Genomic DNA, 17385 nt, shown 5'->3' on the forward strand with positions numbered 1-17385 from the left:
TACTGCATATTCGAGTCTGTATATTCACAATCCAGCCGCACCGAAACCCCTTCTGACACGGATTTTCTCACCGGCGATTGAGTTACTGGATCTGCACTTCGCCCGCCTGCGAAGGGAAATAAATGAAACATCGATAGGTTAAACATAATTCACCTAAATTTGTTTGTATATCTGTGAGTTTGTGGAAACTCAACTATGTGGATATTTCTGATTGTTAATTATATTCAATGTAATTGCCATCCAAAAACTGCTAGTCTGGCACGATGAATATTATCCATTACTCACCGTCCAACAGCGCCGCCAGGATTAACAGAAACATGTCTGACTGAACCTCTCTGAGTGAATGGGAATGACATGAGGCAGAGATCGAGAAGCCGAGAGGGAACCCGGGCTCTGTTCAGCTCATTGATCCACCCACACACTGCAGGGGATGAGGCCCATTCCGACATCACTCAGACCACGACGTTTATTGGTTTTGACGGTGCCGTGACGGAACTTCATCATCCCCATGTTTGAAGGTGGCGCCCTCTGGTGCCGGAGTAGTTTCATTCCTGTTTGAATGCAGCCACTGAATGGATTGAGGGTGCATTGAAATACACAAGAAGACATGAATGTCTCCCTGAAATCTAAACTAGATCTGCTAGGAAACAGTTTTTACAACTGTTGATGTTTGTGTCAGAAACGGACACTAAATCGATGAAATCTTTGCTGTCCGTTTCTTTCCAAATCCTGTGCACGACAAATGAGTAGTATTAGGACGTTGGAGAAAGATGTTATATATTTAAATATTAACAGGGACGAGGGCCGTTTATGCAAAGACCAGAGAATTCTGGGTTCATTTGCTTGTAACAATAGAGGTAAAAGGAAGACTCAAATCGTTTTGCTGTAATTGTTCCTATTAGCAGCAGATCCAATGACAAATCATCCCGATTTGATAGAAAAATATGATAGAGAATGATGTATTTATTCATAATATTCCGATTTGTTAACATCTAGAACACAACGCGAAAATGATGAAAGAAGATTCAATAACAACTGCCAAAAGGTGACTGTCATAATCTGAGAATGGAAAGCAATATGAAAAATGTGAGGTGGGCAAGACCATTGGGACAGCATTTTCAAAAAGGCACGTGTACGGTAAGCCGAATGCTCATTCCGTTCCCTTATTTTCGATACTTCTGGGCGATTCATGCCAGTCCCCCACTAATTGCTCTCACTCACTTGAGCAGGGCGCAGGTGCAGGATGGTCACAGGTCTCCAGACATTCAAGCGTCACTATTTCCGCTCCGGCAATCCCCCCTGCAGCTGTTACCAGCCGCACAGTCTGACTAGTTTAGAATCTGCGGTGTCCCGGGGCGCAGCTTCCGTTTGCTGTTCCCATTTTCATTCTGAAACGATTGTGTTGTTGGGGAAATTGCTGCACATGACCCATTCGTGGCATCGGATAGGTCAGCAATGCTGATCGGTTTGGGAGTGTGCATTTCTACTCCAGCTGATCACTTCCTCCAATGAAGAGGGACTAATTCAGGATCCTCCTGGTTCCGCTCCTCGACATGATCTGACTTCTCAGAGAATACTTCTCTCACTTTAAAACTCCATTCTTCTGTGACTGATCTTTTCACCCAAATATCACTGATTCCACTTGTTTTTCCAACAATCCCATTTTCCTCAAACCCGGGGGGCACTCCGTATTTCATTTCTATTTCAGTAATTTACCACAATTTCCTCTTCAGTTACCTCACGGGGCCACTGCCTGCCTATTACCCATCCTATTTAGACCGTAGACAGTTAGTATGGCCAGTGAGAAGCTCTTCCCCTCAGAAACTCCGGAATTAGCAACACAACAACATCGGCTTTTTTCATCAGTCCTTCCACGGGATAGACGAACCCCTAAAGGGGAATGTATATGCCCTGGTCTTAAAAACACAATGACATTGATATTCACCCTAAGAAACCTGAGATAATTGTTTTGTAAGCATCTTTTGGTCCTCTCCACATTATATGAAACTAACCATATAAGAAATAGCATCGGGCGCAGATCAGTTGAACCTTCGAACCTTCAGTAAGATCACAGTTGATCAGATTGCGGCCGGAGGTCGAATTTCCTGCCCTTCAGAAACGGGAACGCGCTTGAAAATAAGATGCTTCCGTGGAGATGAATAGCAACCTCATTTTTTTTCAATGAGGGACAGTTGAAAATATCCACCTTGAAAAAGTGTCCATGACGGGAAGTGAGAAAGGGCAGTCCCTGAATTCAGTTTCTCTCATTATCCTCAGAAATTTTTCGACTGGTTTTGAACTATTTGTCAATGTTTCTGACAAACTGATGGATCCAATTAACGAATTATCTGCATTCAGTCATGCCTCATTATTAACTGTGTAATTTGCTATGAAATATATATCGAGAGCTATCACTCGATTACAATAATGGCCTGTCTGCCAATGTTTGCTTTGTGTGTGCGTGTGTGAATGTGTGTATATGTGTGCATGTGAGTTTATGTTTGTGTGAAAGAATGTGTGTGTCTGTTTGAGTATGTGTGTGCTTATGTGTGTGTTGTATATGCGTGCGTGCATGTGTTCTTTATTGCCTTCCTTTTAGGTGTATGCGTCTGGAAGTGCTAATTTGTATGTCTCCACGTCTGATTCCTGGCGTCTGCAGTTATGCTTATTTTACCAAAAATTATCTAGCAGCAAGGCGGTGCTACTAGATAATTTGGTAAAGATTTTTCACAGCAGAAATTTTCAATGTACATAAATTACTTCAACTAATCAAGCCATTGTGTGCACAGTTTTTAATTCTGGTCGTGCGCATAGTGTTTCTTACGTTACGTTTGGAATTATTAATGGGCCATATCAAAACCAGGAATTGCTTCACTTTCAACCTCGTCAAATATTGCAAGAGATGGGATGAGAGAGGGGGAAAGAGTGAGCAAGGTAGAAAGTGATACTGACAAAAAAATGGATGGTGCAAGGAGAGAGAGAGAGAGAGACAAGCACATGGAAGGAGGGCACAGGGGACAGTGAGAGAGAGAGAGAACGATTGAAAGCAAAACTTTAAGCAGAAGGTCAAGAAAGAGAAAGATACCGAAATAGGTTTAGCCACACTGGGTAACGGTTACATATGTTTAACTCTAAGTGTGATCCTCTGCTTGAGTGTTTGTATGAATGCGTTTGCGTGTGCGTCTGGTGTATGTGTAAGTGCATCGACAGAGCGACAGCCATAAGCGGATTAGTACGGAAAGAGCTTTGAGTGTTCATGCAGTAATTGGGCACCTGCATCACTGATTGGTTCGTCGTTAGTCCCATTTCGGAGAGAGCAGCCAATCCTCTTCCTCGGCAGCTGTCCCTCAGATTCACAATAAACGAAGCATTCCCCGTTCCGTGTTCACTCTTCAATGTCAGTCTACAACATTCGGAGTATTTAAAACATTCTGATTGGTTGGCTGAAATCTAAGCCATCTACCATATTTCTCCTATGCCCTTTCCCGGTAACCATGGCCGTGCTGCCCGGTGAGTGGATTGCTGAGTCGTTTCCATATTCCATTATTTGCATTTACTCTGACGTCTGGCACAGGTGAAATGAAAATGAAAATCGCTTGTTGTCACGAGTAGGCTTCAAATGAAGTTACTGTGCAAAGCCCCTAGTCGTCACATTCCGGCGCCTGTGCGGCAATTCTAGTATGGGAATTGAACCGTGCTGCTGGCCTGCCTTGGTCTGCTTTAAAAGCCAGCGATTTAGCCCACTATGCGTTATTTCAGAATTTGTGGAACGGATTCAATGTCCCATAGATGATTCAGGAAGGACAGACCGTAACACAAAACTGCAATTACTATACATCGGATAGCTATCCCGACCTCTTTGATACATTCGCTATTCTGCAGAATCTCCGGGATACTTACTGAGGAGGCATGGCAAGGGGCAGGGGGCCAGGCATCCAGAATTCCGAGCGTTTTTTGCTGCTTTCGACCAGGACAAGGAAACAGTTGCTTTACATATTAGTTGAGCTTCTGTCCCTGACTCTGCCGTGTATCTCTGTGGGCTGAGATGCATTCAGTCCGTACAAAAATCGACAAGGCACTCTCATCCCCTCTCACTGAATCGGATCACGAAAGTGAAGCTCAGATTCACATCTCAGATCAAAACCAATTTGCAAAATAGCTGTCAGCAGAACCCAAATTGAGAAGGCAACGCTGTTGAACATCAAACTGAGCCCTACATCAGATACACTGTAGCGGCCAGAAATGTGGATAACAGGGTGAAGGTATGAGGGAGCTTCCGCATGGCTGTTCCGCCACAAGCAGGAGAGTGCGCATGCGTCAGTGCTTCCGTCTGAGGAAAGTCAGACTGCAGCCTCTGTGACGTCAGTCTGTATCTGTGACGTCAGTCTGTCGATTCGTTGTGACGTCAGAGGTACCCTGTTCCGTGGAGCTGATCCCAACATCAAACCCTGTTTTTAAAAGGAATGAAGAAAGAAAAGGCGCAGGAAACAATAATTAACCGATACGTTTATTTCGAGCTGCATCTGCCTGTCATTTTGAAGATTCTATTTTGTTTGTTTTTTCAACCGCTTCTGGAACCGGTATCCTGACGTTTTCGTTGGTTTGTTGGTAGTATTTGGTTTGAGAGGCTGACAGCGCTGCTCATATAACGGGTGAATCTGCCCGAGATTCTGTAGAACCCCCAAACAGACAGGAATACTGAGCTACGGTCCAAGGTAAACGTACAGGGGTAAGACTGCTTTCCATCACATTTCCCATAGACAAAACGCAGTAATAGACGGCACCGTCAGCTCCCGCCCCTTGAAGCTTCAACTCGTGAATTGAGTTGAGGTCTCGAATCCTACCGAGAAATATGGTTTGGCAAAACTTTCATTTACCCACCCAGAATTTCTGCAGCGCAACTTCGCGCGCTGTGTATCTGGTGCTCTTGAAGTCAGAATAAATAATGAAGCTGATGTTGCATATACCTTTTTATGTTTTCCCTTCTACAACTGTCTTTAGATCTAAGGACAGCAACTGACAAACAGAGCCTCCATGACCTAGATCTAAATCCATATTCAAACAAGGAATTATCAGACCGGCGGGTGTTTAATATGCTGATTCATACCCTATTTTGGAAATTGGAGAAAATGCGGAAGGTGTTGAGTCCACAATTACCTGTCAGAAATATTCCCACAATATCCTGATGCTAAGTCATATTCTGCTCGCTATCCGCTCTGTCAAAGGAGGGTTGGGTATTTGAAGATACTGATCGCTATCCCACCATCAATAATCTGCTGTAAGGTCTCAGGATTCTATCAACTCACTGCCATTTGCTCGCAGTGAGGTTGTGAAACGGATGAATAGTGAAGTGACTGCGAATGAACAGAAACATATTATAGAAATTAAAAGACACTCCAAAAGGCCATGAACATCGAGGGAAATTGATGCATGGGAGTGTGTTTTAACACTCGATGTTCCTAATTTGTAAATTTCAACCTTTTCATTAATACAATCCAGACAACTAAAACACGCTGTTCATATAGAGTTTGTGCGCGGTCGTGATCAAAAGGATCGGTATGCTAACGGGGAGACGGGGAAAAGCTGCACAATAAGTCAGACAGACACAGAAATAACATCAAAAGAAAAAAACGAGGTGACACCAGAAATTAATTTGTGACTCTCATTTTTATTATAGCTGTGAGCTGAAAGCAACTACTTTAATTCCCTAAGTGGCCCTTGCCTGGTTTTGTTGTCTTGCTCTGAAATTATGAAAAGTCTCGTTGGCTTTCACTGTGGAGGTTGAATGTTTATCGGCGAGAGACCGCCCTCTGGTGGGCACTAACTGGAACTCTCAGTGTGGGGTTATTGTACGGCAGCTGCTCTCTCTGCAGTAGTGTGGGCACCATGGCACAGAAATACACGGCGCAGTCGGAGAGAAGGGCCCCGGCGATAGTTAAAGGAACCGTTGTGTTTTCTTTATGCAAAACCGCCAAGAACCTGGCTGGTAAATTTGGAGAATTATTTACACCCCCAGAGCTATATATTGCTATTAAATATTTTGGAGCTTTCCCCGGATACTGGATGTACCAAAACAGAGTTTGAAGAACAGCTGTCGAGTATCTACAATCCAGTGTTACGTTCTGTCCTTCCAGAACCTTTAATTCAGATCGATCCTGGAACACTGCATCTTCGCCATTTGTTCCTGTAAAAGACAAACAATGTTTCAAACGTCTGGGAATGAACATAACATATGGAACATGTGCATGTGTGATATTAAATATTATATTAAATATTGACTCACTGGGCAGGATGCTGAGAATCACCATAAAGCAATATGAGGAGAACATGGTGCCGGGTTTAAAGTTGGAAAGAAATAACATCATGTTTGAAGTAAGTTGCAGTTCTAGTCTGATATTAAAGAGTAATCTCCAATCAGCTGCAGATTTCACGCAATGTGATTCTGATGGGCGTTTCCCAAGGTCAGGATTGGCTAGTCCCTCAGTGCTCGTGAGAGTCGGGCACCAATCGTTCTTGCTTCTGGACTAATGAACTCCTTTAACATTTTCGCTGCCTTGGTGTCTCTCAGCTTTCTCTTCATGTCTGTCTCTCTCTGCTGTTCGGCTTCTCTGTCGGTATCTCGCCTCTCTCTCTCTCTCTCTCTCTCACACACACACACACACACACAAACTTTCTCTGTCACGTTTTCGTTCTTTCACATGGCATTCAAGTTCAAGAGTCGAAAATAAAATTCATCTCAAATTGCCGTTTCAACGAATTCACCAACCAAGGTCCAGTGAAGGGACCCGGTGACGTGATGTGGAGACAAGAAGGTCGGAGACACGATTTGAGACAAACGAACAGATAACAACATAGAGAGAATAAGACATAAATAATAATATATTAATTAATTGAGAAAATTAAATAATCAATTGAATATAACACGACACGTGTCAAAATAAGTTACTTCACTGCGATTTAAACATAATTTAACATTAGTTCCTGTGTATATTCACCTGCATTAAAGTACATTATAATAGTAATAACGAGGAACCCGTAACCGCTCCCGCCGCAGTAAACAGACAAATATGATGCTGGAGCTCTTTGATGGGAGGAACTTTACATTACACAAGATGATAACTACAGTTCAGACGCCAGACTAAAATGGAGGCAGCTAACTTTTAATGTATGTTAAATACATGTATGTTAAATTACACCTTTCAGATACTAAACTGGCAGCGTATATTCCGTCCTGTACATATGCCACGAACAACACAGAGATCATTTCCCTGAGTGCCACAGTAGAATCTTAATCAAATTCGACTCCCTTCACTACCACCCCTAACAACTCCCCCTCCCCCATACCCTTCCCGGCAGCCAGTTCAATTTATTCAGTGACAGAGACTGAAATAAATAGAACATCTTCATCTGCATCCAAACTGTTAATTCTTCCAGAGAACAGCTTTCAGGACAATTTCGGATTAAACAGTCGCTCAGGTCAATTAGAGATCGAACTTTGTTGATATTTACCGTTCTGTTAGTGATCAGCGAAATGTACGGTTAGATTTTCAGCCTCTGCAATAAACACAGACTTGTGATTACAGAAATAATATCAGGCCAATCAGACACAGCTCTCGAGGCGATGTTCCTGTCATATGTTCCGCAGGAAGTGGCTTCAGTCAAGCTTCAGCCAATAGCCTCAGTGTTTGTTTAATTTTGCACAGGTTTCTGAGATGAATAAAAAATCTCTGGAAAATGCTGAAGCAACAATATCGCTCTTCGTTCTCACAATGGTCTGGGTTATATTAATTATCTGTAAGATGTTTAACTTTTTTACGAGTGTCTCTTTGGTGTAATAAATTTGACAAATGGAAACTTGAGGAGGAAAAATCTATATCCACTCTGAGTTATGATCGATTGCGAGCATTTCTGGTCTCTTCCTCACCGGTCGAACATAGGGACACAAAACACAATAGAAATAACACACGACAAAGACGAATCTGTAACTGAGAGATTCCACCCATTAAGGAAAGCTGTACAGACTGGCGTCCCCTCCTCTAGTGAAGGTAAGACTCAGAAGTAAACAAATAGGCTGCTCTAAACTGAAGAAGAATTTCAATGAGAGGTACTTGGACAAGTCGCTAATACTTATGGATGATTCTAAAACTAACATTCATAAATATAAGAGATCCAACATGATCCATTCTGGAAATCAAGAGAAACATCTTTATCAGGAGAGCGGTTAGAAAGTAGAACTCACAAGGAGCAGTTGAGATTGGTGAAGATGCAATAAGGGGCAATAGATAACCAGGCGAGGGAGAAAGGGTCGTGAAGTTTTCCTGATTCACCGAGATGAAATGGAAGGAACATTGACCAGTTCAGCTGAATGGGTTCTTTGCGCTGGAAACTCGTTTAGTTTTAGATAACACGAACTGACTTTGCACCTTCAGTACAGTTCAGTTGAAGTTTTAATCGACGATTTCCGCTTTCATTACGTGCTCAATGACTGAGCGATGGAGATTCTGTGACTCAGCGGGAATCCTCACTCACACAGACCGAGAGAGAAGATGTCACTTCAACCTGTACCTATACCGACGATGCTTATTATTTATTCTGGGACCGTCAATACCCAGACAGACTGCCCGAGTTTGCGGTCCGGAGGCACACAGTAAGAAGTCTTACAACACCAGGTTAACGTCCAACAGGTTTGATTCAAATCACTAGCTTTCGGAGCACTGCTCCTTCCTCAGGTGAATGAAGAGGTATGTTCAAGAAGTATATATACAGACAAAGTCAGTGATGCAAGACGATACTTTGAATGCCAGTCTTTGCCGGTAATTACGTCTTTACAGGTCCAGACGGTGCGGCTGGAGAGAGGGGTAATCACAGGTTAAAGAGATGTGAATTGTCTCAGGCCAGGACAGTTGGGAGGGTTTCGCAAACCCAGGCCAGATCATGGGGGTGAATGTAATGTGACATGAATCCAAGGCACACGGGCCGCGGTGCTGTATTGACGGCGGATTTCGCTCAGGACCGGTTTTCTGATGCAGTCCAGCAGGCAGACAAGTTGTACCGATTGACCATCTTGGAGATGCGGCTGTCTGACACCGCGGTCTATTACTGTGCACAGAATCGCACAGTGATCGGAACGAGGGAAAATCTCGAATAAAAACTGCCGCAGGTTTCTGGGTCACAGCTGCTGTCTGTTGAATGTTGTTTATAACAACGGCTCAGATACTGACTCAGTGTGAGCACAGACTCCGAACACAATCCACATAAACGCCATCTAACATAGTTCATATCAATGACCGATTCCATCTGATTATTCCATCCATTGTGCGAGGCAGGAATTTGCGGCAGTTTGTTTGGGCATCTCTAGGAACCCGCCACGAAAATTGAGAATACAAAACGCTGCAGACGGTCTGGAACTTGGTATGTTCCTGATTCGATGTTTCAGAAAGAGCTCTTGACAAGGAACAAATAATATTGGCTTTGACATATCGTCAATAGTGTAAACTGAAGTCCGCCAGCTGAGGAACATTCTATTAACTACAGTACCCTATTATAAAGCTCACAATGTTAAATCCTTCCGCATAATACAACTAAGAATTCTTAACATAAACAAACACAAACAGATTATTTTCAGGACACGATTTGAACCTGATGAACAATGATTAATAAGCAAGTGGCCTCAAAAGACAGGTTTGGTGTGTTTCAGGCACAGGAAAATCAGCTGAATACAAACGCCTCATTGAAAAGAGCACCAGCTAGTTTGCTATAATCACAAGACGCACATCGCATACATCTTTATGCACGTACAAAGCTTGTTCTGCGTTTCTGTACTTCCCAGTGTTATATACCTGCTATGTTACCTGTTATGTTCACCTGTTTTAACGGCTGGAAGGCAATATCACATCTTTAGCTCAGCATTTATTTCGTAATATCTTAAATTTACAAAGTGGCATAGATTCTCCAAGCACATCTTTACATTATGCTCAAAATATATTCGATGCAAAATGAACAAAGGAAACCTTTCCCAAAGGGCAGCACGGTAGCACAAGTGGTTAGCACTGTGGCTTCACAGCTCCAGAGTCCCAGGTTAGATTCCCCGCTGGGTCACTGCCTGTGCGGAGTCTGCACTTTCTCCCCGTGTCAGCGTGGCCTTCTTCCAAATGCTCTGGTTTCCTCCCACAGTCCAAAGACGTGCAGGCAGGTTAGGTGGATTGGCCATGCTAAATTGCCCTTATTGTCCAAAATGATGAGGAGGGGTTATTGGGTTACGGGGATAGGGTATAGGTGAGGGCAGATGCGATGGGCTGAATGGCCTCCTTCTGCACTGCACGTTCAAAGTTGTACCTGTTCCTCTCGGCTTGTTAACCTTTTTGATTTATTTGAAGACAGAGGAATCTGCTGCTAATTTTGGAAAGTCCATGTACCAACCGCGCCCCCCCCCCCCCCCCACTCGCGCCCCCCCCCCCCCCCCCCCCCCCCCCCCCCCCCCCACACACACACACACTCTCCCGCCCGCTATTCCCTCTGTTTCACCACAAAGTTGGTTCTGTACGAGGCTCCCTCTGGTTGCTGTCACTGTGTCTTTACGTCCGCAGTAATACGCCGCGCGGTCAGACAGCCGCAGCTCCCGGATGGTGAATTTCCCCTCACTTTTCGAAATATCCAGAGATGCAGAAAATCGATACCCCACACCCACTGCTCTGGAAACTGCTCCGGAATTAGGAATGTGCATCAAGAAGATGGGGGCTTTCTCCCGATCCAGGCGGTACAGCTGTAAGGAATATGAAGCAGCAATGGTCGGATAGTTGTAGTTAACTGTCACCGAATCTCCTTCAAACGGTGTCAGTGTAACCGGTTCCCGTGAGATTGAATCTACACCACTAACACCTGCAGAAATTTAGAAACAAAGAGATTTTAAAAAATCATTCTGTTATATTAATGTTATCAAGGAACCGGCATGTTTTGTAAGTATAGTGAATAAACAGTTAAAGGGAAGATTACTATGTCAGTATAACGTGAAAGTTGTGTAACTTGGGCTATTACAGGCTAAGAGAGCCGCAATTGAGAGGAATGAGTAAAAAGTAACTCCCAACATGTCCACAGAACTGATGGTGGATTTGAACAGAGCGAGTTAGCCCTGAATTATTTTACGTCAGACGCTCCGGTCTCTATGGCTCATAGACCGGATTGGTTCATTCCTGACAGTCAACAGGTGACACCCAATCAGCTCACAGTTAGATAGAACATAGAACAGTACAGCACAAAACAGCCCCTTCGGCCCTCGATGTTGTGCCGAGCAATGATCACCCTACTCAAACCCACATATCCACCCTATACCCGTGACCCAACAACCCCCCCCCCCCCCAACCTTACATTTCAGGACACTACGGGCAATTTAGCATGGCCAATCCACCTAACCCGCACATCTTTGGACTGTGGGAGGAAACCGGAGCACCCGGAGGAAACCCACGCGCACACGGGGAGGACGTGCAGACGCCACAGACAGTAACCCAGCCAGGAATCGAACCTGGGACCCTGGAGCTGTAAAGCATTTATGCTAACTACCATGCTACCGTGCTGTTCTTTTGTCCTGCAAGGAATAGAATCACAGAATCCCGACAGTACAGAAGGAGGCCATTCGGCCTGTACAGTCTGCTCCGTCCTTTCAAGAGACCATCCTATCTGGGGCCAATTTCCCTGAAACTCCACCCGAAGGGGCATGGTCCCTTAGCATGGTTAATCCAGCTAACCTGCACATCTTTGCACTGTGGGAGAAAAGCAGAGCACCCGCGGGAAACCCACGCAAACACGGGGAGAATGGACAATCTCCACACGGACAGATACCCGAGGTCGGAATCGAACCTGAGTCCCTGGCGATGTCAGGCAGCAGTGCTAACCACTATGCCACCATATGCCCAATTAGATTAACCTTCATTTGCTTTCCGCCAATCCACGACGTCAGAGCAATGAATATCGAACCACTTGAAACTGTTCCCACAACAGCTAATTGGACAGAAGAACAGAAGATGATAAGAAATAGGATTTCGCGTGGGCCATTTGGTCTTTCTAACCTGCTCACGCCATGTGAACATTGGCGCTGTCGAGGTGAATCACCCCCTGCCTAATAATATTTACGAGAACGGATCCAGAGATAAGCAACTTTATTCACGAAGATAGATTTGAGAAGTAGCGACTGCTGCCCTTGATGAGCAGGTTAAAACGTGATCTGAGAGAGGTATTGCAAATCATGACGGTTCTAGACAGAGTAGATATGGAGGAACAGTTTCCATTGGTGGGAGGGTCGAGTACCAGAGGGCACAGATTGAAGGTAATTGGGAAAGGAATCTTGGAGCCATGAGAGAAACATTTTCACCCAACCAATGGTTAGGATGTGTACTGAACTGTTTGATTGTGTGTGGTGGGGGCGGGGGGGGGGGGGGGGGGGGGGAGAAGGGTCAACTGATGCTTTCAAAGGGTAATTGGATTGTTACCTCAAATAGAAAATCAAAGCTAGTTTACAGATAAATGAGTGGTGTTAGATAAATCGCCCCTTTATTCGGCCAGAACACGCATGCCTAGTGGGAAGGCCTTCTTCTGCATTGAAAACACCCTCTGACTATGTTTAAAGGGGAGGCAGTGGGTTAGCTGTAATGTCACTGAGATAGTAATTGAGATGCCCAGCCTAATTTCTGACACCATGTGTTCAAATCCTACAATAGCTGAAAGATGAATTTTAAAATATAAATAAATGGCACAGTAAGCTAATCAGTTCTTGGGGTTAGAGATGGTCAACAAATGTTGGTCTAGCCAGTGAGGCCCACACCCCATGACATTTATTTTTTAAATCAGAAATTGCAATACTATAATTTGGCCAGTTGGTGGCAGTGACACCGTGGTTGCTGACATTACATGAAGCAGAGATTGTCTCAATTATTACGACAATGGACCCTGTCTGTGTTCAAATTAAACGAGACACCGTATTAGGCTAGCTCAGTTGGCTAGACAGCTGGGTTGTGATGCAGAACCTGGCCAACAGCATGGGTTGAATTCCCGTACTAGCTAAGGTTATTCCTGAATGACTTGCCTTCCCAACCTTGCCCCTGGCCGCAGGTTTAATTCCCACCAGCTATCTCTCGCCCTCAAAGAGGAAAGCAACCTGTGGTCCACTGGGACTATGGCGACTTTGCCTATTAGGCTCGGTCACGTTTCTGATTTTATGACTGCAGAGCCCAGTTATGACCATACTCGGCTGAATCCCAGCTGTTAACATGTTGAACCAAGGCCCTCCTTATATTACGCCCAGCATTCAGGAAGTTACATTAGCACTGAATAATACCTCGGCTAATATGAAAATGGTCCATGCCCAATTGTTACTTCACGAGACCCAGCATCCACTGATACTAAACCTAAGCATGTTCCTGTTTGTATTACATGAGGCACTGTCTCAATTATTATTTTAAAATAACCTGCCACATTCATCAGCATAGTGGTCTTGGCCAAACCATCTTTAGCTGCTTTATCAATTATTTTATTTTATTCATAAAGTCAGAAATGAGGATGTTCTCTGTTGATTGCACAATATTAAACCACCATTCGCGACCCCTCACATACTGAAGCAGCCTATGAACAATGCAACAAGATCGGACTGCATTCAGGTTTGACTGGTATGTGACAAGTACAGGCAATGGCCAAGAGAGGATCAAACCATCGCCACTTGACATTGAATGGAATTACCATCGTGGAATCCCCCAGCATCAAATATCCTGGGAGTGACCATTGACTAGAAACTGAAATCAAATAGCCCAATAAATACGGTTTCTACCAGAACAAGTCAAGTCTAGGAACACAGGACAAAACAGCCTCTTCCATTGCTGTCACTCCACAAACATCAAATCCTTCAACCACCGACGAACAGTGTCAGATGAAATGAAATGAAAATGAAAATCGCTTATTGTCACGAGTAGGCTTCAATGAAGTTACTGCGAAAAGCCCCTAGTCGCCACATTCCGGCGCCTGTCCGGGGAGGCTGGTACGGGAATCGAACCGTGCTGCTGGCCTGCTTGGTCCACTTTAAAAGCCAGCGATTTAGCCGAGTGAGCTAAACCAGCCCCTATTATGTAACATATACAAGATGTATTATAGAAACTCACCACGGCTACTGAGGAGCGTCTTCCAACCTACGAGCACTTCCATCTTGAAGGACAACACCAGAAAACACATGTATTTGTGTGATCAAAATCGTAGAAATATTTTGAACGTTAATAAGTGGAATAGGTCAAAGATAATGTAGGCATCAGGATCAAATTCCGAAGTGACAGGAATACAGATTCCAGAAATAATAATAGAGAATTAGAGCATCAAAACTTGAATGGTGGTGGGCTATTTGTACATAAATTACCGAAGCAGCGTTTTTGCCCACTCTTATTTTAGGAGACGCAATTAAAATAGTTAAGACATTGCTGACTATGAACGTACACAATACAGGGACTGGTGCAATTTTAATAGTTACAACCTGCAGTTCATGACTGAACACATGGCTGGATCGAGTCTGATGCTGACACAATGAGTAGCTGGTGCAGCCCATCAAAGTTGGCTCTCAAATAACCGTGTCTGTGTGGGAGACAGCGAACATTGACACAACAGCAAATGATTTTCCTAATGTTGCATGAGAGTCAGACACCATTGCAATGTGATTGGATGAAGTTAGTGTCAGGCAGATAAAACCCAAAATTGCTGGAATTTCTCTGCATGTCAGGCAGAATCTGAGGAGAGAAACAGAGTTCACGTTTCATATCTCTGACAGAACATCTGCACCAGGTTCATGTACCTGAAACTAACTATTTCTCTCTGAAAATGTGACCCGCCAGAGTAACACATTTGGCAGCACTTCTGTTTCTGACCTAAATAAAAGCAAATTACTGCGGATGCTGGAATCTGAAACGAAAGTGAAAATGCTGGAAAATCTCAGCAAGTCTGGCAGCATCTGTAAGGAGAGAAAAGAGCTAACGTTTCGAGTCCAATGACTCTTTGTCAAAGGTCAGACTGGGGTCTGTTTCTGACCTGTTTGACCTGGGTTCAAATTCCACTCCAGGATTGTTGACCATGGAAGGAGTGTTGGTGCCACTGAAGCAGGTTATTAATCAGCCTCCAAAATCCTTAACACTCTCCACACCTTCCTGCAAGAGGGGTATAATGTGAATGTACGAAAACCAATTGGATTGTCCATTCGCTTTCTGACGTGTTGAGTTTTTCCAGCAGCTTTCGAGCAGTATCACAATTTTAGATTTCTAGTATATGAGGCGTGTTACCTTTGGACTAATGTAATGGGAGCTGCGAACAGGAATATCAGCATCGATTCGTTGGTGGTACTCTTAACTCCTGAGTCAGAAAGCTGTGGGTGCAAGTTCCAGTCCGGAGCCCCGACCTCACAATATAGATCAATTCTCACCGTGATAGTTTGGATGAAAATCCTTCGAGTCCATTATCCATTATTTCCATACATTTCAGATTTAAGGGGTGAAGGACAGAAAAACACTGGTCAGTCGCCCCATTCAGCGAACTGCGGGTTACCGGCATATCAATGATGCGTTGACGTCCTTTCCTCCTCCTCCTCCCCCCCCCCCCCCCACCCCCCCCCCCCCCCCCCACCCCCACACACACACACACACACACACTTGTAAAATAACAAACATCTTTTCCCCTTGGATTTGCGAAGTGATTTACAACTGTCGCACCGGTATGATAATCACAGAGTCCGGCTCCAGAGTATCAATAACAGAGGCTGCCGGGCCCGGGGTCAGACTGGGGTCAGGTATAATAATAATCACAGAGACCGGATCCAGTGTATCAATAACAGAGACTGCCGGGGTCGGGGTCAGACTGGGGTCTGGCATAATAATAATCACAGAGACCGGCTCCAGTGTATCAATAACAGAGACTGCCGGGCCCGGGGTCAGACTAGGGTCTGGGATAATAATAATCACAGAGACCGGCTCCAGTGTATCAATAACAGAGACTGCCGGACCCGGGGTCAGACTGGGGTCAGGTATAATGATAATCACAGAGACCGGCTCCAGTGTATCAATAACAGAGACTCCCGGGGTCGGGGTCAGACTGGGGTCTGGTATAATAATAATAATCACAGAGACCGGCTCCAGTGTATCAATAACAGAGAAAGGTGAAAATCTTCGGTGAAGGGAGGCAGGGGACCTCATGAACAGCTGATTTTAAGAAGAAGTGAATCTATCAGAAAGCAATGATGCTCCGGGCCCCAGCCCAGGCATCATGCTGAGTGACAGGGATGTGTGTTGGAAAAGCGGATTGGAAACTTCATTGAGTGAGGTGCGTGTAATTGACTCCACCTCGGATCTTTATACGCAATGGGAGGATAATTATGGCAAACCCTATAATGGTGCATCTGTCGGGGGAAACAAAAACATCTGTCTCTTCTTATTGATACGAACAGTTCTCCATTCACACAGACACGCAAGAGCCGGTTCCGGCAGCTTATGAACACTATATTTCTTTTGTAAATTTAGAGTATCCATTTATTTATATTTTCAAATAGAGGGTAATTTAGCGTGGCCAATCCACCGACCCTTCACAGTTCTGGGTTGTGGGGGTGAATCACACGCAATCACGGGGAGAACATGCAACCTCCGCACGGACAGTGACCCAGGACCGGGATGGAACTCGGGTCTTCAGAAGCGCAGGCCGCAGTGCTAACCACTGTACCAACGTACCGTCTCAAATTATGGGCACTTATGTTTAAATCATCAGTTTCGGACACAAAGACTAAAAGCCAAAGCCTCATCACAGGAAGAATTAGTGCCACAAAGGTTAACGAAAATTGTTCTTTTTCGAAACAAGTGCTATTCGCTGTTACGTTGTCCAAAGTGGTGGATTGTAAACAGCAACGATCCTCTGAAAGATTCGTGGCAATTATCTACACACACCCAGGTTCTGCCTAAAGACAGGATTAGCACAAGATCAAACCTGTGTAATGATTGTATTTTATTTGGCCTCAATGAAGGACAGGGGTAGATACAGAAAAGGTGCTGGGACAATGATTAGAGATGAACCATCCAACTGGTCCCATTCCCTCTCATCCTTCAAATCTTAATACCTTCAAATATTTATCCATCATTTTCCAAAGTTGCTATTAAATCTGATTCCATCATAATTTCCCCTTGTGTGTTCCAGTTTATAACAACTCGCTGTGTCAAAACAATCCTCCTGTTCAATACAGTAAATCTGTGTCCTCTTGTTACAGACCCTCCTGCCAGTTGTAATAGTCTCTCTCTAATTACTCTATTCAAACCTTGATGGTTTTGTTTGAGCAGTTTAATTAAATACATAAAGACGGAGAAAGATACAGAGAGAGAGAGAGAAACT

General features: G+C 44.3%; 1 gene segment (V, D, J or C); it reads right to left on the reverse strand.

The window, feature by feature from the left end:
* Nucleotides 1–5657: 5657 nt before the first annotated feature.
* Nucleotides 5658–6632, reverse strand: LOC119960371. The segment is given in 2 exon segments: nt 5658–6184; nt 6284–6632. Coding segments are annotated over 2 exon segments (477 nt in total).
* Nucleotides 6633–17385: the final 10753 nt, after the last annotated feature.

This window comes from Scyliorhinus canicula, unplaced genomic scaffold (assembly GCF_902713615.1).
Source record: "Scyliorhinus canicula unplaced genomic scaffold, sScyCan1.1, whole genome shotgun sequence".
NCBI classification, from domain to species: domain Eukaryota; kingdom Metazoa; phylum Chordata; class Chondrichthyes; order Carcharhiniformes; family Scyliorhinidae; genus Scyliorhinus; species Scyliorhinus canicula.